Source organism: Corvus cornix, chromosome 1A, assembly GCF_000738735.6.
Source record: "Corvus cornix cornix isolate S_Up_H32 chromosome 1A, ASM73873v5, whole genome shotgun sequence".
Taxonomy (NCBI): domain Eukaryota; kingdom Metazoa; phylum Chordata; class Aves; order Passeriformes; family Corvidae; genus Corvus; species Corvus cornix.
The window spans coordinates 51690476-51711685 of record NC_047057.1 but is presented as its reverse complement, the minus strand read 5'-3'; the positions used below and the strand labels follow the sequence as shown (position 1 = coordinate 51711685).

General features: G+C 42.6%; 1 protein-coding gene and 1 long non-coding RNA gene across 2 annotated transcripts; one reads left to right on the top strand and one right to left on the bottom strand.

The window, feature by feature from the left end:
- Positions 1-335: 335 nt before the first annotated feature.
- Positions 336-6758, bottom strand: LOC109146111. The gene is made up of 3 exons (XR_002047921.3): positions 6332-6758; positions 3120-3311; positions 336-1395 (listed from the first exon to the last, which is right to left on the bottom strand). It is a non-coding gene; the product is annotated as an uncharacterized LOC109146111 (long non-coding RNA).
- Positions 6759-7183: 425 nt separating this feature from the next.
- Positions 7184-21210, top strand: HMGXB4 (HMG-box containing 4). The gene is made up of 11 exons (XM_039571175.1): positions 7184-9205; positions 9801-9916; positions 11193-11268; positions 12215-13139; positions 13344-13356; positions 14522-14603; positions 14850-14914; positions 15211-15316; positions 15864-16033; positions 17205-17327; positions 18898-21210. The coding sequence occupies exons 1-11, from the start codon at positions 9067-9069 to the stop codon at positions 18940-18942; spliced, it is 1860 nt and encodes a 619-aa protein (XP_039427109.1). The 5' UTR covers positions 7184-9066; the 3' UTR covers positions 18943-21210.

The window sequence follows — 21210 nt, the reverse complement described above, 5'->3', positions numbered from 1 at the left end:
TTAGACACTGCCCTCATCCTCCCACCTATCAGAGCTGGTAATTTACCAGTGCTATTTCCAGGACAAATGTGTCTAAAGAGTCCTAAATTTCAGCTCAGTAATAGGATTGCTAAATCCAAATATAGAATGATCCAAATAAATATATAGAGGTTTTAGCCCAGCCTCACTCATTTTACTAGAACACTGCTGTGGGGGTGTTTTGAGCTGTGCTAATTTGCAAATTTCTTAGTAATAATCATCTTTTCTTCAGGTTCCTTCAACTGGAAACTAATGCATTTCAAGAAGGAAAATGTGAAGAAAACAGCAACAACTGAAATAGACTCAGTGGGGGAGGTTTTCAGATTTGCTTTTTATCTGGTCATTTATTTCTTCAGAAAAAGCAAGCAGCTCAACTAAATAAAAAAGAAAACTCCTTGCTTATGAAATCTAGCAGACAAAACAATGCTCTCAAGTGATATGGTAAAAGCTTCCATTACCTGAGACATTTAACCCTGAATTGAATCTAGGACCATAAAACATCCCGTTCTTTCTGTGCTTCAAGTGCAACACCAATACTCAATAGCCTTTCCTGGCTGGTACTGTTAAAAAAAGAAATGAGTTATGACTGGGATATACACTGATATAATCTCTCTACTTCTCTCTATATAAGTACACTGTTATATCCTGCATAGAAACAAACAACAGGTTTTGGGTTGGTTTTTTTTTTACATTCCCCCATTCTGAAATCTAAATCTGAAACTAAAACCCACCAAACTCTTCCCTAGGTCTCTCACCAAGATAAATGTGGGGCATGCAGACCCATGTGTCTTATTTGGGACCAGCACTTTTTGGGAGAACAATTTATCCCCCTTGTGTACAAGGGATCAGTACACAGTCCAGGCACATGATAAGGATTTGAGAATCACTGGGAGGCTGGTCAAAATTGCTTCTCAGACTGTCAGAGCTTCAGCATCCCCAGAAAAAGTTGAAAACCCTGAACTTCCATCTGGAGAACAATTGATGAAAGAAAAGGAGAATTTTCAAAATGTTGTTGAATGGTGCAGTGAGCGATGAGCTGAAGGAGCTTCCACTCTGATTCATCTTGAAGCACCTTAACTTCTTCTGAAGGTTTCTGTTGTGCATTACAAAGAAAATGTTCTCATTTCAAGTTTATCCCATGTTTGTACTTACACTTCAGACCAATACTGAATGTCTTCACACAAAAACATTAAGCTCAGCTTTATGACTCCTCTGCCTTCTTGGTGCAAAGCATAGTTAAAATTCCTTTTATAGAGGCCTTTCATTCCTCCACCTCTCCCAGCATTAGCTCAGTCATAGCCTAGACTGCAGAATTCCCAATTAGATAGTTCTCTTGTACCACGTTGTGATGCCACAGGTCATTATTTTTAGGTTCTCCTGTAACACAGAAAAGTGAGCTTGATTTAATTTTATTTCAGATTGTGGCACAGTGAGAGGTGAGGCTTCTTGAAGCAAGTTTGCAAACAAACAATAGTGCAATCACAAAAAACAGTCACTGTATCCCTGACCAGCTATACTTACCCCCATAGCAAGGACTAACTGCTTTTACATATTTGGGGAAAGAGGGGTTGATGTCTCAGTGCAGCACAGTTTTTCTTCCCTTTGAGTGACATACTCTACTTGCAAAATGAGAATTAGTGCAGGTAGGATGTCTCCCTATAAATATTTCTGAGCAAAAACAGCAACAAGAGACAATAATTATATTAGCTAAAATAAGATGTTGGCACAAGAGCAAATGGATGCAAGCTAACCATGTATACATTTAATCTGGTAATTAGGAGATGGTTCCTTACCATCAGACAAAAGAGACTCTGGAACAGTCTCCCAGTGAGCATTGTGGGGGAATGAGACTTGATTACTTTTAAGATAAAGACTGATCAGTTTACAATAGGGATTGAATGACAGACAATAGCAGAGAACAGCACTTGATGACCCAGATCATGTTGTCCTTTCCAGTGACCCTGAAAGCACTGAAAATTACCTGTTATGGAAAACACATAAAATGTCCTGCAACACCACCAACTTCTCCCAACACAGACCACTCTGCAATGCATAACTGTTTGTTATTCCTCACCTACTCACCACATCAGTACATCTCCTTGCCTTTACCGTGACTCCAACCTTGGTGAGTCTGGAGCCCTTTCCACATGTCACCTCTTGCCCGTACTTTTGCAGCAGCTCCATAGACCATGGCACACCACAGTCACAAGGCTGGCATTACCCCAGCTGGCATCTCAAGAATTTTGCGGGCAGCACTGTCCTGTTGCCAGCCTCTGCAAACTCCACTGCCACTTTCTAGCTGTTCAGGGAACAGTGGAATCTCCTGCTCTTCCCAAAAGTTCTGATCTCCAGCAATGGCATCTCTAGCCAGAAGCAGAGGCAATATGCAGGCTTGGTCTACAGAAATAGCCATGACCCATCTACATTATCTGGAGAGAAATATTAGTAATACGGTAATTTCAGCTACCCAGTACAGGACAGATGTCAATGCTGTGGGTCTGTCATAAACAGAAAACTGCAGGAATGAAGCACCCCAGAGTTACAAGCTTTTTTTCCTAGAGGTGAAGGATCATGCCACAATGTCCAAAAAAAAGAAGAGCAGGTCAGTCTGACCTGTACAGAAGAGGGCTATAATGGAAACAAGGTATGAAAGGAGGAATTTAAACAAATTAACAAATTCAAGGAAAAAGAAGGAAAATGCAAATCAAGAATACAGATAGAGCTGAATATCTGATGTTTCATGGGACCAGGGTTGTAAGCCTACACCAGCAAGGGCTCCAGGGAGCAGGCATGGAGGGAGACCTCACTGCTGAAAGCAATGCAATAGGCCTTGCATGGCTCAATTAAACTCGGATTAAACCTATTCTACCTCCCTGGCAGGTGGTGAGAAGGGAGACAGCAAAATCAGCGAAAAGAGGCAAATTCAGTGCTGACTGATTGCCTGCATTTAGCCTTTCCTTTATGTGTATCACCCCAATATAGTCCTTTTGCCTTTGCTTAACCACATCCAGGAGCAGGCTCTTCCCCTCCAGACCCCATAAATCCTACTGTAATTCACTGTACTTCTTCCCTACCAGATGGACACTGACCCCCCATCTCACCTTAGCTCTCTCAGTGTGAATACAGAGGGTGCAGCACGAGGAGCAGGGGGAGGTGCATCCCCACTGTGACAGATGCTGTGGCTCCAGGGAACAATCAGGCTGCTGTATTGACATTACAAATGAACGCATACACCTCTGTGGTTTCATTAATGACTGCAGTGAAAGATGAAGAGGCATGAAAATGAATGCAGCCTGCAAAAAAGCAAAGACAAATGGGAAGTAATTTAACTAAATCCCCAACACCTAAACAATGCACATAACAAATCTTTTGAAGTTTTGATTCTCTAAGGAAGCAAGTCCTTGAATCCAAAGTATACAAAGAGGAGTCACCAGCATTGCTTATAAATAAGACTAAGGAAATTATATGGGTGAGGCAATTGGCAAGCAAGCAAGCAAGCAAGGTTCATTACACCTAAAATCACTGTGACATCGAGATCACTTCCTCCGCTTTCCTTTTTAAGGGCAGCTTGGTAGCTAGTAACACACAAGTCTTGAAATGTGCAGGGAGAAGAGTAACACTGTGCAAAACAAGCAACAAGACTAACAAGTGCTACAAGAGTAGCACTGTCTGTGTGCTGCTTTTCTTGGACAGGTGGAGAGCAGAGGTTTTAAACCAGGTCCCATTCCAGTTAATGCCTACTCATCCTGGAATCTAGGGAAAAAATATGAGAAACTGGGACAGGAGTGAAAAGAGATTTATGAGTTGCAAAACTATGACAGGTAAAATTGATAATTGTTCACACAGTTCTGAGTGCTGAATTTAATTCAATACATAACTTGGTTGTAAGCTTGTGCTCATGTTATTATCTATTCTTCTTACATTCATTGCACTTGAGACACCACAGAACTGAGTACTAAAACCCAATGAAACAAAACAGGGCTACTAAATCTAGAAGCTTGGACTGTTGTTCAGTCACGAGAAAATAAGCAGACAAGGTCGCATGGTGGAAATAAAGTGGGGAAAACAAGACCAGATTGGGTGGCTTCATGGGCACTAAGCCCTTAGCACCTAACTAATCTTGCATTAAGCATAGGGAACTATACACACATCCTAAAATGTTCTGCACTGCCAAGAGCATTTTACAGAATACGTATCTCACAGCCAAGGAGACACCTGAGGGAGCATACCATGTACCCTTTTGCAGTTTGTCTCCCAGGGATGTAGGAAAAAGAATGCAAGGTGCTCTGAGCAAAAGGAATAAGCAATATTCTCACAACAGACTGAAGACTGACTGACTGAAGCTGCACTTCAGGTCTTAAAAGCTATAGGGACTGTTTGATTTTCTGATTCCCTCACTATAACCTCTTATATTCCAGAGTATAAAGAAACAATTCTGTCAAGTGTTAAGGATTTGAAGGGGTTGTGACTCTCTTAAATTTGCCATCAGAGTTCTGACATTTTCCCCACCTGACCTGTTTAATCTAGGTGTATATTCTAAAGACGTTCCTGGATTTTCTAGAAAAGAGAAAGGCTAAGTTGTCTGAAAGCACCCAATAAATGCCAATGTTTTGTGCTGGCTGATTCCCTTTATGAGCTCTGAAGAATGTGAATGATTGAAATGAATTTTTCTGAACATTTCTTCACTAATATAAAGTGCAGTAGAAGGGACTACATGTTATTGTTGTTACAATTCCTATTATTATTGCTATTATGTTTGTTCTGTGGGAGGAAAGAAACTTGGGTGGATCTCAACAGGGGAAGTCTGAATGACTGGTGCTTCAGTGGCTTTATGTGCAAGTATCCTGCTATATGCTCATTTTTGCAAATTCACCTGCAAATTCATTCTCTCATCCACACAGAGTCCCTGACACAATCTAATACCTATGAGCAATCCAGCACTAAAAACATTAAACTGCAGGGGAGCTCAAACGTTTTCTCTTTCTAGGGTACAGAATATTAAACATACCATCCCAACACATACCAAAACAACACATCCCAACAAGCTATCATTACCAAATGCTTGCTTTCATCAAATACCAGGCTAATTTAAGCTCTCAATTTTCAAAGCAATCTGAATCCCTGTTCCTTTGGGCTGTACTTAGTCTCTCCCAACCATGCTCACGGCTTCTTCTGACTTGCTCCCATTCTGCCTCCACCTGACCCATAGGCCAGGTGCTCCCAGGACTTAACTGATATTTCTGTCCATAGATGTTTTTGCACAGCCTGTAATACGAGCAAGAAAGCTGAAGACTATAAAAACACAGGAACTGTGATTTTGTTGTGCTGTGCATTGTTGAATGGGGTATGAATCCACCACTGGGACTCCTAGAAACATCACCAACAGGCAGAAGTAAAGGAGCAGGTCATGTCAGGTTCACCTCTGACAAGATCCTGGTCATAAATTTGCAGAGGGACTTGTCCACCTTGGTGTTTCCTCCCTGGGTTACGGTCTGGAGGGCAAGGAGCGATTTTAGTTTTGCCAGCAGCAGGCACACGTGTACACGCAGGAGAACATCTGCACAGGTTTTTTTGTGCTCAGCCTAGGGGCTGGTTAGTTTTTACCCTGATGTGTTACAGCTTCTGCGCTTGCAGACAATGATCTGTGTGTACAGGCTGTACCCCTCACTTTGGATCAAACTACACTTTGACACAGCATAACAGGCATAGGCCTCTATTCTCTTCAAATTCCTCTAGGCCCTTACTGCACTGCAAATAATTACTGTCATCATTCTGTACTTGTTAGGACACAAAAGCATCAGCAGGGCCAGAAGGCGGATCTGGAGGGGCTGTGGAATGGCCTGTCTGTGATGGGTCAGGTTTAACCTCAGGCATGGCTGGGAACGGTGGTTTGCAGACAGCATGTGACTGTGAGCAGCCTCTGCCAAAGAGTCACGGGGCTATGTGCCGGCATCTAAATAAAAAGACAACTCGTGCATCAGTGGAGATTATGGGATTTAAGGTAACAGTGAAATGAGGTTTGTTGAACCTCCCAACAAGTCAGAGTGAAGAAGGGCTAACCTAGTGGGAAAAAGGATTCTTTTCTGACTTGGCTGTTTCCTGAGCTTTTTTTTTAACCTCTGTCTTGATGCCTTTGCAATAATGAATGAGCCATTTAGAAGATGCTGGGGGCAATTTGCCTTTCTCTTGCCTGACGCCTTTGGACAATCGATCAGAATGGGTTCGAGGGTTGGGTGATGCCTTCAGGGGCAGCAGTTCCAAGTGTGCTGTTAAGTCGTGCTTATCTCTGCCTCAACTGGCCCCGAATCCCCACCTGTGCAGTGCACCCATTCAGGTCCTCGGTGATTCAGGCAGTCTTGCGGGAGATGTGCCCATTCACGTGCATGTGTGACTAGTCTCATGGAAGTGCTGGCTCTGTAACTGTGTAGTAACAGTTTCACCCTTTCCCACTGACCCACCGCGGCAGGAACAAGCAGCCAACAACCAACCCGGGCTGCAAGCCCAGCCAGCTCAGTCTCTTACGGACTCAGACGACACGAGAGAAGAAGCTGTGCCGGGACCGCGCAGCACCCGCGCACGCGAAGAGGAGGCTGCGCCACGCCAGGGGAAAGGTGGGCACGCCTCCTCTGGTGGTGGCCGGGGTCAGAGCGGGGCCGGGCACAGGTGCCCCTGGCGTGTCCCACCCGCGTGTGGCACAGCTCCGACGGGACACGCCGCTCCCGGGGAGCCGCTCCGCGCCATCGATGCGCTCGGCAAGCCGGCGCCCCGCCCTCTTCCCCCGCCCCGCGGGTGCCGCGTTGGAGGCGCTCGGCGCTCGGCTGGCCGGCGCTAGCGCGGGTCCCTTGTCTGCCTGTCCAAGATGGCGGCCGCGGGCGGCGGCGCGGCGGGAAGCGGCGGGGCCGAGTGAGGCGGCCGCGCCCGTCCCCACCCTGCGGCCGCTGCTCAGCGCCGGCGGGCCTTGTCGCCGCTGGGCGGCCCCGCAGTCGGGGCACGCCCGGGCCTGCTGCAGGGGCGGAGCCGCGGGCTGGCGTGAGGCTGGAGCCCGCTCGGGTGAGAGGACGTGCGGGCGGGAGTGGGGCGGGTGAGCCCGCTTTGAACGGAGGCGGCGGCGGGACCCGGGCGCCGGGGGGTGTCGGGGCGCATGCGCAGGACGGGCCGGCCGTGGGTCCGCGCCCGCGGAGGGGCCGGTGCCGGGGTTCGCGCCTTCGGCTGCGCGCGCGATTCCCGGCGGTCCCGTCTGCCCTCACGGCTATGGCTGAGAGCGCCGGCGGACATGGGGCGAGGGAGCCACCCCTTGCGGCCAGTCGGCAGCGGGCCGAGGAGCGGGGGTCCGTGCGGAGCTCCGGGACTACAGAAGAGCAAGGCTGGGCCTTGAACCCGCAGGAACGGGAGACGTGAAGGGAGAGCTTCCCCGCTGAGCCTGTGCCATCACTGCTGAAACACAGGAATGTGAAGCAGGGGACCCTAATTGAGGTTTACAGGATGAGAGTAGTTAAGGGTGTGTTTTGTATTTGCCGGATTGGAGGTCTGGGCTGTGAGCGCCTTTGGGCAGTATCTACCAACCTTTGTACTGCCAAGTAGATAAGATTTTAAAAGAGTCTTAAAAGATACGCATGTAGGTACAAAGAAATCTTAGACTCTCCAAGTCAACTATTCATGAATTACCGTCTTCAGCTTTGTTTTGCATAATCGGGATTAGGCCCTTACCGTCTTGAGCACAATGCTCTGGTATTGTGTGTCTTCCCACTGAAGTCTGTATGACAAGGGAACATTACAAAATGTTGACAAGGTCTGGTTCAAGATCACGAGCCCACAAGTGGCAAGATGCTCTTTTTTATTGCTAAGTGCAGTGCTCTCTGAGTGTACATATGCAGTGCTCTTGTGCGTAGGTAGAATCCTTGTGTTTGCTACCAGCAATGTATAATGGTCAGAATACTGACTTGACAATCTGCAGTGGGTGTTTTCCCAAAAGCTGAAGAAATAACATGTATTCCTATGGATTTAAACAGAAACATCTCCTGTGTACCCACAAGCTTTATTTAGTTGTGACTTCGTTGTATCACTTAAGTAGCCACAATAGGATGAATATGTTGTACATTGTCAGCATCAGCCAGTTGTTTATAAAATTGAGTTGCATGGGGAATGTACAAGCACAAGTTCCCTGCTCCCAAAGTATTTCCATGTAGTGTGGCAAGATTACCGTGACAGCTAGGATGGCAAACTGCACGGTCTTTGTGGCTGGATGTTTACACGAATATGCACATACACACAAACACACAAAGGCAGCTGGGTGCAATTGATTTAATCCCATAGGAGCAGAAGGTCGATCTTTTCTTGCAAAGCTGGTCACTGGCTGAGGAGCAAAAGCTGTTTGCTCTGAGAGAACCAGAGCGTGGCTATTCCGTAGCAGCTCTGTCCTGCTGTATGCCCATAGCTGGAGCAGTGACTTGTTTAGAGGAGACCTGAAACCTGGGGGAGCAGAGGTTGGGTTGCTGCAGGCCTAGCTAAAAGGAGTGCTCTCTTCCCTCCCGTCTCCCAGGCTGGCTTTCAGAATGGCTGCAGTGGTAGCATTGGGAAACACATCAGAAGGATGCACACCTCTAATACAAAATGTGTGGTCCTCTAGTTAAAAAAAATTAATAATAATTCTTTTGTAATTTAACTCTTTCTGCCTGGTCGCTTCTTTTCCTTCACTTCATCTGAGATTCAAGGGTTTGAAATCTATTAAAATATCCCACTCTTTGCTACAGTGGCTTCTGACAAAAATGGCTTTGACACAGTTTGGGTGCAGTTTTGTGTGTCATAAAAATCAAACTCAGTTGTCTTCTCACCTTCTTTCTATTTTTGTAAATAAATTACTTCCTTGATTTAGGTATTTTCTAAGACAGAGGTGGTAATTTCTATCTTTAAAATAATACAACATCCATTTTGATCTGTCAAGCCTGAAGAGTGACCACTCCTTTCCTTTCCTTTCCTTTCCCGCTGTCTTCCAGAGAATACTTCTTTGGTTCAGAGAAAGTTTCCCAATTTACATAATGATTCTTCCTTATGGGAGGGTTTTTTTCATTCTCTGTTTCTCAGACCTTTTCCTATAGATGGGAACGGGGGAAGGAGCCCAGACGTGGCAACTCATTCACAGGCTCCTGCAGGACCACCATGGCTTATGATGGCACCAAGAAGAAAGAAGGTATGACTGCTTCATGATCTGAAGGATTTACAAAAAAATTAATTAATTAATTAAAAGAGTGCCCTTTGCAGCCCTTACCAGGCCATGCAGTCAGAGTGGGAAAGGAAGCTAGTGTGCTATGGAGCCCTTAAATTTAACCTGGCCAAGTTACTGGAGGATCCCAAGCCCTTGACTTCCAGGTGTAGAGTACTGGGATTAGAACTTGAGAGAAATGAGTGGTATTTCATAAGGTAGACACCCTGATTGGGAGCCCTGCCACTGCAGCCCTTCTTCTCCCGGCCAGGTCAATGGGACTAGGAACAAGGGATAATGATAGGTTTAGTCATGGTAACATTTCCAGGTCCATTTGTCTTTAGGAAGGAATCTCCAGGCATTAGAAATTAAATCTGGAATGATTGTGTTAGAGCACCGAGCCCCATCCCTCTGGTCAGACAATATAGACGGTTATCTTTCAAGCCTCTGTGCTTATGGGGTTTTGTGCATCACTCTGTGCCTGCATCCTCTGTTAGCTTATTTTGTGCATGGTCCACTTGTCTATCAGTCCTTAATGTGGTATTTCATTTCTTCCTTTTTTCCCATGTCACATAAATCACAGAATTCCTAGAGAGTCACCGAAGTGTTGACGACGGGCTGGCATCTGGCAGGATACAGCGAGAGAAAAAGCGCTCGTACAAGGATCTTCTGCAAGAGGAAGATGAGATAGCGACTCAGGTAGAAACCCTCAGAGAAAAGGTTCAAGGTGTAAGGATATGCATAAAGGTTGTGATGGAATGGAATGTGATGGAATGGATTTCTTGTCCTTTTTTAAAATTGTTTTTACTTAGAAATGCATGTAGAAGACAGCAAGAGCAGCTAATCATGTCCTGTGTTGTTCAGTAATTTTCCTGGGGAAAAGGAGGGGATCAATCCTTGATTCTGATTTTTCTGGCCTCAGAAAATAAGCTAGTAGGAGTGTTGTCCTAGTCTTAATGTGGAACCTTGCAAATCATAAGATGCCTATATGTGAATAACTTCTTACACACATTAAAAAAAAATTAGCATTTATGGCTCTATAAATAGCCAGCAAATGATGGATAGAATGTTATTTACATCTTTGGGGCCTTAACTTTTGAAATCACATAGTGGCAACTTAAGTTTCTTCAAAACTTTCCTCTTTGAGTTAAAATTTCTGCTGTTAGCTCAGAGGTGGATATCTAGTGATTTGGGGTTTTTTTCATCTGGAAAGCAAGTTCTAATGTAAAATTAAAATCAAAGTCTTCTACCCCACAGTTGGAATTCTTTAGAGGAGCTTCAGTTTCAGATTGATAAATTGATCAAGACACAGATAATAATTAGGTGACATGGCATATTAAGGACGTATTTTTCACCCATCATTCTAGTTATCACCTTTCTGTACCTCCTGTCACTTCTTTTTCAGCATAGTAAACATCAACTGCTTGCCTTTGTTTTCAAGGCTTGACAGTCTGTGCATCTTAAGTTATTTTTTAGCTTTCTTAAGAGGTAGATGTCTGTCTTTTGTCAACTTATCAGCTGATCTCCAAGTGATGGCTTTCACTTACACACACACACACTGCCCATATCTCAACACTTTCCAAATGTGCTTTTTCAAGTTTTCTTTTATATTGCTCCTCTCACTTGGGGGGCCTCCGTACAGAGATCTGTGTTTCAGTTTCCTTGGATGCCTGTTTTGCTGCAGTGCCTACAGAAAGCTCCATGGCTATTAGGTGACTGTGCTGAAACCAATCCTGAGTAATACCATTTCTTGTATTCTCACACCTATCTTGTCTTTCTTTATACATACACTGTGCTCTTGGGGACAGAGTAGGTTTCCTTTTAACACCTAGAATGATGATCCTGGTTCTTACCTACGGTTCCTTGATGTTACAGTAGTATCAAGATACTTCCTACTAATTTTTGTCTAATAGTCCATGCGACTGTCATATTGTTTCCCTCCTTTTTGTCAGCAACTTTTTTCTTCTTATTCCAGGACAGTGAGTTTTTTCCAGGGACAGAACCTCACAAAAAGAAGAGAAAGCACTCCTCCGATGAGTTCTGCTACAGAGGTAAGGTAGTAGTCAAGTAGGGCAAGGGGCTAACAAATCATGACTTTAAGGAAAGGATGCTCTTAAGCCAGTGTCAGCAAGCTTTGTGGTTAGCATTTTATAGGAGGAGAGTACATCAACCTTAGAACAAGTCATCAGAAACCTGACGCTGATCAGCACCAGACAGCAGAAGGTTAGGGAATTACATTTTCAGAGTCTGTCTTAACAAATTGCCATTGTAGGGCACAGAGATCTTCCATCCCCTTTTCATGTACAAGTTGTAGTTTTCTAACCCATGCCTTCTCATTTGACATTTGCTTTTCTTTTTTTCCTATTGCATTACAAACTAATTATACTTACAGGTAGTATAACTTTCTCTGAATTTATAAGAACAGAATGTCTGAGGTTGAAAAATAAATGCTTTTCTGTTCAGTTATTATCACAATTAATAAGTTGGCCAGAAAATGACAATTCGGTTCATAAAAGCTTAACACTTTTAGGATTTTTTTTTGGCCCAATAGAAGGAGAAAGCCAAGCTGAAATTTCATCTTTCATCAAAATCTGTCTACAGAATGGAAAAGCTCATATTTTCTACTCATTGGTCTCACCTTGGCTAAAAATGGCACGAAAACCTTGCACTTGAGATACAATTTCAGTAAGATTTATTTTCATCAAAATATATTATTTCACAGTAGAATGGAGTTTGACAAAACTTCAAGAACTTTCCTGCTGTCTCTGCCTTCCTTAAATTATTTGACCAGCTCAGGTGTCACAGCTTCTGTGACACTGAATACTTCTGTGAATACTGAATTGTATCAGTAAGGCTGTGCTGAGCTGGCTGCAGTTCTGTTTAAGCCAGGATGTAAATCTGTCACCTGTAATTGTAAGGCTCACAGGATTCTCACTTCCTTTCTTTGCTGTCTTTAAGGGAAGCATCTCAATGTACATTTCTCTTGGTCTCTTTCAGGTGTCTCGCCTTTGGATCTACCATCAAAGAAGAAGAAAAAAGCAGCTTCTAGCCCATCCTCAGCTGATACAACCATGGATTTGCTCAAGGCTATCACCACACCTTTGGCCACAAGCTCAAAGTCTTCAAAGAGGACCTCTGAAAAATCATCTCATTCTTCCTCTGGCCATTCTGAAAGCAGAAAGGAGCATCCCAAGAAGAAGCTGAGTGGGAGCAGTGGGGAGCACTCAGTGGATGACAGCAGCTCCCACAAATCTAAAAAAATGAAACCTCTTTACGTGAACACGGAGACACTTACTCTTCGTGAACCTGATGGCTTGAAGATGAAGCTCATCCTTTCACCAAAAGAGAAAAGTAGTGCAGCAGATGATGATTCTTTATCCTACTCTTCAGCACCAGCAGCTGCAAAGAAATCTTCAAAGAAATCAGCTCGAGATGAGCAAGGCTCATTCCTGCTGGGGCACGATCTGCAGAGCTTCCTGAAGTCATCCCGAAAGAAGCACAAACTGCCTCCGGACTCACATCCACCTTCTGAGAGTTTTGGTGCTGACACCTCCCTTCATTCAGAGGGCCATGCAAGCGAGTACGAGGTTGCAGGTATGGAGGCACCACCAGAATCTGGTTCTTCTTCTGGTGGAGAGTTGGAGGCTGGAGAGCTGGTGATAGATGACTCCTACCGGGAAATCAAGAAAAAGAAGAAGTCAAAAAAAAGTAAGAAAAAAAAGGACAAGGAGAAACACAGAGAGAAGAAGCACTCCAAGTCTAAAAAGAGTTCTGGGCACTCTCCAGTGGCAGTAGCAGAAGTAAGAGTGTCACCACCACCTCCCAGTACCCCCTATGTTGTTCCTCCACCTCCTCCTGCTGTTGTTCACTCAGATGGTCAAGGTGAGAAGAGGAGGAAAAAGGAAGACAAGGAGAAGGACAAGTCTGAGAAATGGGAAAAGGAGAAGGAAAGAGAGAAGGAGAAGGAAAGAGAGAAGGAGAAGGAAAGAGAGAAGGAGAAGGAAAGAGAAAAAGAAAAGGAAAGAGAGAAGGAAAAAGAAAGAGAAAAAGAAAAGGAAAAAGAAAGAGAAAAAGAAAAGGAAAAAGAAAGAGAAAGAGAAAAAGAAAAGGAAAGAGAAAAGGAAAGAGAAAGAGACAAAGTAAGGAAAAATTGGAGGGAAAACAGAAATTGGGTGACGGGTAATAGTGAATTAGGCACTCCATTGCAAAGGCATGTTAAATTGAAACAAAGGATAACTGATACCAATTATCAATGGTTTAACTGAAGCATGTTTGAAAAACTGTTAGCCACTGTGATTTCTATTTGTAGCGAAACGAATATATGTTGTTCTGGCTTTGTGGCACAGACAGTCTTCAGCCAATAGCGGTCCTCTGGGAAAGTTACACTTAATTTTGCTTGGTACAGGTCATGTACCAAGCACATTTACATCTTTTTCTAATGGGTCTGGCTCTAGCTATTCCCAGGCAGACTTCTGGACTAGTGATCAAAGTTCCTGTAAAAAGGAATCAAGCTGTTACCTGAAAATTGAAGATATTTACCCATTTACTCCTGTATTCAAACAAAATTCTAATTCTTACAGGCTGCCACATTCCCAGTTTTGTACTTATATATTCAGTTTTCCATGGTTACTGCATAAAGATACGAGTAGCAGAAATAGTAGCTAGCATATGAACAAGGTTACAAATGAGATAACTGTAGCTGTGTGAGTAAATGGGGGAAAGCAGCTTGTACATGTTCAGATAGAGAAATAATGCTTCGTATGAGGAAATGGGCAGACAGAGCTCAGATCTGTTCAGCCAGTATCCTATTCTATTCCGGAATTTTTCCCTGATCATAGCTCAGCAATCGCAATACCTTTGCTGTCAGTGTACTACACAGTCTCTTTTCCTGCCAAATGGAAGCACTTTGTAAGGATTCAAGAAATGGAACAAAACATTATCATGAGGACTAAATTGTTTTGACAGATCTGTAATAGGTACTGTGAATAGTATAACAGATACAGGGTTTCATTATTTTAAGTTTTAAAACTGAGATACATTAAAAAGTTTTCTGTCGATCCTGAATTTAGAATAGGAGCTTGTTGAGTTTTGCAAGATAAGCCTTGTACTAAGACTGGTTCTGGCTGATTCCTGTGCTTTCATAAAGATTAAACTCAGCCAGAAGATGTAAAGGACTGCTTTTTAAGGTTCCTGATCTAAGTACCGTATCTTTCTTTAGGTCTTCAATAAATGCCAAATTCTTATTAAATTGGAGAAGGTCTCATCATAATTAAAAATCTTTGTTTCCTTTCTTCTTCTGACTAGCCAAAGAAGAAAAACATGTCTGCTTATCAAGTGTTCTGTAAGGAATATCGTACAAATATTGTGTCTGAGCACCCTGGAATAGGTAAGAGAATAATCCAGCCTTCTCTTCTCTTGATTATACCCCAGTCAGATTAATTAGCAGAACATATTGTCTTTGTTTCAGACCAGCTTCTTAATTTTGACGTAGTGCAAAGAATATGCCAATACTTAGAATAAGAGGTGGCAAAGGAGACAGGAGTGTATTATAATTTTACTTTAACCAAGCTGTGAATTTAGATAAATTATAATCAAATTTGTTTTAAACATTTTTCTTCTTTCTTTCTGCCAGATTTTGGGGAGTTAAGTAAAAAACTGGCAGAAGTGTGGAAGCAGCTACCTGAGAAGGATAAACTGGTGAGTGTTTGTGTGACATGTTTTTGTAAAATGATTTCTGTGAACTAGGTGCTTAGATCAGAATGTGCTGGCAGCATTGCCACAATGCCATGAAATACGTTTCCTATATCCCTAAAGCATGTAAAGGTGGAAAGTATGGAAATCCTGCCCTTGCAAACATAAAAGCATTCATTTTCTTCTTGTGGTATTGCTTCACCTCCTAGTTTTGTAACATCATTCTGCCTCCAGGTCCTGGCATCAGGTAACAGAATTACCTAATGTTATGAATCTTTCCTTTCTTACCATGGTAACTACAGATCTGGAAACAGAAAGCTCAGTATCTCCAACACAAGCAGAATAAAGCAGAGGCCACCACTGTGAAGAGAAAGGCATCATCTTCAGATGGTGCACCAAAAATGAAAGGTAATTGTTGTGCTTTATTCACTCTCATCTCTTTTCTTGGACAGTGAAGGTAGTCTTGCCTGTGGAACAAAAAAACAAAGGTCCTTACCTGCTTCACTTCCCTACCTGCTTTCTCACAAACCATGACATTTAAATCACAGTCAAATCAACTTTTCTGTGAGAGCAAGAATGATGTCAGCATTTTTCATAAAGATTTCCTTGTCTAATTTGTGGAATGGTATTCATTTTAGCAGTTTAGGGATTGAAATGTAAAATAAGAAGAGGCAGAAAGGAAGTTCTAGTGGGATTAGCTTGCTGCTAGAGGGAAGTTGGGTTGTTCTTAGTTTAGTATCTCTGATATCAAATCTCCCCAGCTGCATTCAGCTGAGGTAGATGTTCTGTACATGTGAAAAAAAGTTACGACTACAAAGACTTTGGGACTGGGGCAACCATTAAGAACCATTTAAGCATCTCATGCCTATGAGATTTGAACTTTAGTAACTAAATGGGCTTCTGAGTAAAAGAGTGAAAGCAAGGAATATGGAATTTTAATTTTTTGTGTTTCCAGCTCTTCCAACAGGAGCGATTTCCCCTCACAAAAAATCCCCCACCAGCACCGTAGTGGTGCCTTCCTCACCAGCCAAAGCCCCTGAGACAGATCCTATTGATGTAGCTGCACATTTACAGTTGCTGGGTGAATCTCTGAGCCTCATTGGACACAGACTGCAGGAAACAGAGGTGAGTCTGTAACCAGCAGAGTCCCAGTGATGTCCTGTAACCTACACAATGCATTGAGGGAGATGATTATTTTATTTTCTTAAAAGTTTAACCGGTGGTTTTCTGTTAGGAAGAGAAACTAGAGGTGGCATGCCCTGTTTCTTTGATGCATTGCTCTTTATTTTCAGTGAAGTAAAAAGTCTCAGTAAACAGTTGGCATCAAAGAAAGACAGATGCTTTGCAGCTCTAGGTCCTTGAAAGCAATTTGTAGTTCAGCAAACCCTTCAGTCTTTACTTACCATGGATTTGGTACTTGCTTGCTATTTTGTCAGTCTCTGGGCAGTTGCTATTACTGTTCTACTTCTTAGAAAACTACCAGCCTTTACCAAGAAGTTTTTTGCATGTCCGGTGGTTTTCTGGCAGTATCATATTGCCAGTGCTTTGGATAAGGGGCTACTATTGTTTCAACTTACCTGGTAACATAATGTCACGTTTTAATGGTTTCCTACTGTTAAATGACAGTGACTCTGTGAATGCACATACACACGTGTACACTTTCAGAACTCAGCTCAGCCTCTAAGGAGAAAACATATTTGTCTCAAATAATACCACTGAATTTTATGAGTAGCATGATAATCTCACCCCACTCTGCTTGCTTATTTTATCAACAGTGAAATAAATGTTCTAGCGTTTTGTTTTTGGTATGCTTATTGAGATCATGAGAGGAACAACCAGAGTCCAGAAAAGCACACAGACAAATTCCCTTTCCTGAAAGTATATCAATGAATAAAGCATTTGTTTATAGGCTTAGCATTCCTTTAACTTCAAAAATAAAACAACCATTGTCATTAGGACTCACATAGTTAGCAAAATAGATGGTACAAAATGGCACAGAAAGTATATTACAAAAATGTGTGGAATCAGTGTTTTATGCAGCTGACAACTTTCTGGTGTTTTCTGTTGATTCCTACCTTTATCTTGCACTAGTTCGTTGCCTACTGAACACTTCAAATGTTTTGGGCCTGCAGTCTCTCTGTGAAGCACGAGGCACAGTTTTGTCACTGTGTAAATAGTGGAAGTGGACTGGAGGAGCTGAAGATACTGTATCTGCATGAGCGTGGATACAGTTGAGAAAGAACCGCAATTTCCACTACTCATCCCTATCCCAATCTTTTGCTTTCCTCACTACCAGGGAATGGTGGCTGTTTCAGGAAGTTTGTCAGTACTCCTAGATTCAATCATCTGTGCTTTGGGCCCATTGGCATGTCTGACCACACAACTACCTGAGTTGAATGGCTGCCCAAAGCATGTTTTGGTGAGTTCTCTGTGGTTATTTTCTCTCTAGCACTGTTAATTTCAGTAGAGTCTAAATAGAGTTTTTTTGATTAATCAGTGTAATGTAATTATAATTCCAGTGCAATAAGAAAATTTGTCTTGGTCATGCACTTTTACAGAAGAATATTTATTGAAATTGTTACAGATATTACGATTGTACAATACTGTGCAACCTTTTTTTCTCCCACTGGCTACTGACCTAATATTTTTAGCATTGATTGCAGTGTGGGTAGGTCCTGTTTTAGTGATGGAGTCAATCAATCTGAATCAAATACAGGTATACCAGTATTTTTGAAAGTTCTAATTTTCCATAAAAATAAAACCCATCTTCTAGCTGCTCTGTATCACGCAAGCTGTTTTTCCTTCAGTAGCATAAAAAACAATTTGTGATCTCAGGATTCCTAATGTGATGGTGTAGCACCTTTTACAAGTGGCTGAAACCTTCTCTGAGGAAAGAAAAATAGTCTCTGTCTTAAGGAGCTGCATAACTACAGTTTCTTTTCCACTTTAAGCTACTCTTAATATTGAGCCCTAATTTAGCAACAGCTTGTGGCATTTATGTAGCTTGATGTGGACATAGATTAAGATGGCAGCAGCCATCAGGAGTCATACTTCCTACAGGAGACATGAATAAAGCAGCAAAGGAGAGGAGCAAAAATCAAAAATACAGAGTCTGAAGAGCTAAGAGACTAAAAGCAGTCTGACAGAGAGGACAAGAGAATTGGGATATCAATTGTCATATCATAATAGGGCAGCCCAAACGTTTATTCATTAAGAGAATGGACTGTCAACAACAGGAGCAAAGTTGACAGTTTAGTCTGTGAACTCCCACAAACTGGTTCTGTGCACAAAAGCTGAGTCAGTGGGGTGTTCCCATCTTAAGCCATGGAAAAACTCCGATGCTTTTTTTCCTTCCTGCTTGCCAAGTTTATTCAGAGCAGTGACGCTACATGACTAGTGGTGTGTTTATTGGAAACTTGATCAGCTTATTGTCCTAAGGAGCAATGGAGCTTTAGGTGAATTATGGCAACTACCCTTCACTTCTGGAAGCTGCTGTTCAGGAGCTGGTAATAAATCTGATTTTCACAGTCAGATGCGTAACGACAGTGATGTTTTAAGACATGGATAAACCCCAGCGGTTGTGTTGCAATTTATCTTTCAGACAGTAGGTGGCATTGCTAGATGCTAGAATCACAACTGGTGCAGCTCCAGCTCCTCAGTCTCTCAGTTAAAGGTGCTGTTCCTAAGGCCTCCTTCAGCTATCCAGCCACAGGCTTGACCTTACTAAAACATTGTATCTGAAGAACATACAGCTGGGTCTTTTGTCTGATGTGCATGAGAAGGATTCTTACTCTCAGAATTCTGTTACATTTTGCAAGAAAAACTGAAGAGCACTTTTTTCCCCATCTGGCACCCTATTAGAGGTGATCAATAGGCAGATTCGGTTGTCTCATCCTATGATAACTTGTAACACAAGTGACTATGCTTAGTACTCTCACCTGTGCCATTTTTTATCTGACACTAAAAAACACTGAATTTTTTTTCCCCAGTCAAACACGCTAGACAACATTGCCTACATCATGCCTGGACTTTGATGGGAAAGGACCCTGGGATGTACTCAACCTCTGCGTAACTGACTTGTGTACATGCACTACGCTGGCACTCCCGAAGGGCTCCATGTGGAGGCTTTTAAAGTTTTATATATGTATAGTATATACATAGGATTGTAACTATTTGACTTCTATTTTATGAAAAATTGTGAAGTTAAGCTGAGAAAACCCTTTTGTGTTGGTGGGTGAAATGTCCTCCAATCTGAAAGTATTTTGTACGAAGAATTCAGAAAGCTTTTGAGATACTCGCCTTAAATTCAGATTTAGTGGGGGAAGCAGACAGAGAATGGACTTCTCAATATAAAGAAGAAAGCTGTCACCGTGAGAGGGGTCATTGAAACAGGTGGCCCAGAGAGGTTCTTGACTCTCCTTCCTCGGTGATACTCAGAAACTGAATGAGCAACCTGCTCTAGTTGGACTTGCTTTAAGCAGGGAGATGGGCCAGATGACCTCCTGATATCCCTGCCTAAACTAAAGTATTCTGATATTCTGTGGGCAGGTAGAGATGACAACATATTTTGGACCAATTAATAGAACTGAATTCTTCACCAGCCCTATTTGTAACTCTTTTTCTGTTTAAAATCCACTTCTTGAGGGGAAAGCTGGATAGCTTTTTGCTTCTTGGTCACTTTTTCCAACCCCTTCTCCTCAGTAATAACTGAAAGTTATCAGCTGGCTGGTCTGGTAGCTGGCATTTGAAGTGAAGTAGAAGACAACAACAAGATAAATTTTTCCTTGTGGACTCATACTCAAATCATCATTAGCACAATGTATCAACCCATTGCATTGGCTTGAGAGAATGAACCTCCTGCTGATTTTTCCATGGCATGGTCAGCCTGCTTTGATGGAAAGGAGTAGGGAAGCAGATGGGAAAAACTTGGATTGCTTCTGCCCATCTTGCACCTGTTTTGTGAAATGGCTCATCCCCCATCCCTCTCACCAGCACTATTTCAGGAGCTGTGGTGCTGCTGCAGGGCAGTGACCAGTGGCCAGTGTGAAGCAGTTACGACCGAGTAAGGCACATGTGGGTTGATTGGACCAGTTTCCCTTCCTTCCAGCCACATACTTGGAGTTTGGTTTTCTGCTCCTCTGGAGGAGGAGCCGCAGGAGAACGCTTGATTCCTATTTAGGCTTTTGTCTGTGTGTATGTATGTGTATGTGGTGTTCATATCACATGTATTTAACTTCTACCAATATCTGTAACAGATTTTAATTTATCCTGTATATTTCTCTGTGTGTGTATATATTTATATATATATACATAATTTAAAAGCAAAAATTCCTCCCTCAGCCAACAGTGTGTGGAAAATGTGAATCAAGTTTGCCTCACCTCACTTCCTGCAGGAATCAACTCTATGTATAGTAGTTAGCATGGGCATTGTGTAAGGAAACACCAGGAAGATTCTAAGTATTTGTCGAAACAGGCTATCTTGTGAAGGTAGGCAGAACAACTGAAATATCATTTGACTCAGGCCTTATCATCTCTGTAACAGGAAAGTTTTTAAATTACAGAAGAGGCATTTTTTACTTTCAAGTAAGTCAAGCTTCTGTTTTTCAGGACAGTTGAAAGTGAGCTGTCCCTTATTGTGGCTGAGCCCCACATCAGAAGTAAATTGAATCCTGCGGTGTGGAGGAGGGTTTTTCTCCCCATGCCTCTTTGCCACATCTTCCCTAGATGTGCCTGTACAAGGTAGTCTGTCTCTTAAGGATCTTCTCTCAGTGCAGTGAGGGGTTTTCTCAGCAGAGGAGGTGCTGAAGATTCTCAGACCACCAGACCAGAACACACATTTTAACAATTTAGGACAAATCCTAATGAGCCTGGAATTGGGAAGGGCCCAGGAGGGAGGCAGTCCAATCCTGCTTCAGATCCTGGCCCATATTAAAGCATCTGCTGTTGTGAGCAGCAGAAAATAACTGGCTCTTTCCAGCCCTTCACAGTTGAGAGCATTGTGGTGAAGGCTGCTTTTGGATCTGCTTTTGGAAACAGAAGGGGATCAGCTTTAGCTTTGTCCTCTGTACAACAGAAAACTCTTGAAGAGTGAAAAACACACATGACCCTGGTGTATTGTATTTTTATTAAAATTTGTACACTTTGTATAATCTGTATCTTGTGGTATTTGGTACTATAGGGAAAACTTTGTCAAGACTTAGCAGTTTTTATATTTTTGTTATTTCTTTGCTGTTTGGTCCAGATTACATTACAATTATACACAGATTTTTTTGTACTGTACTTAACAATATAATTTTTTTTTT

Bases quoted from the DNA above. Each gene is read 5' to 3' on its own strand.
- HMGXB4 (XM_039571175.1), top strand. From the start codon at position 9,067: ATGGGAGGGTTTTTTTCATTCTCTGTTTCTCAGACCTTTTCCTATAGA. The intron at 11,269-12,214 runs GTAAGGTAGTAG...GGTCTCTTTCAG, and splicing joins CGATGAGTTCTGCTACAGAG to GTGTCTCGCCTTTGGATCTA. The intron at 15,317-15,863 runs GTAATTGTTGTG...TTGTGTTTCCAG, and splicing joins TGGTGCACCAAAAATGAAAG to CTCTTCCAACAGGAGCGATT.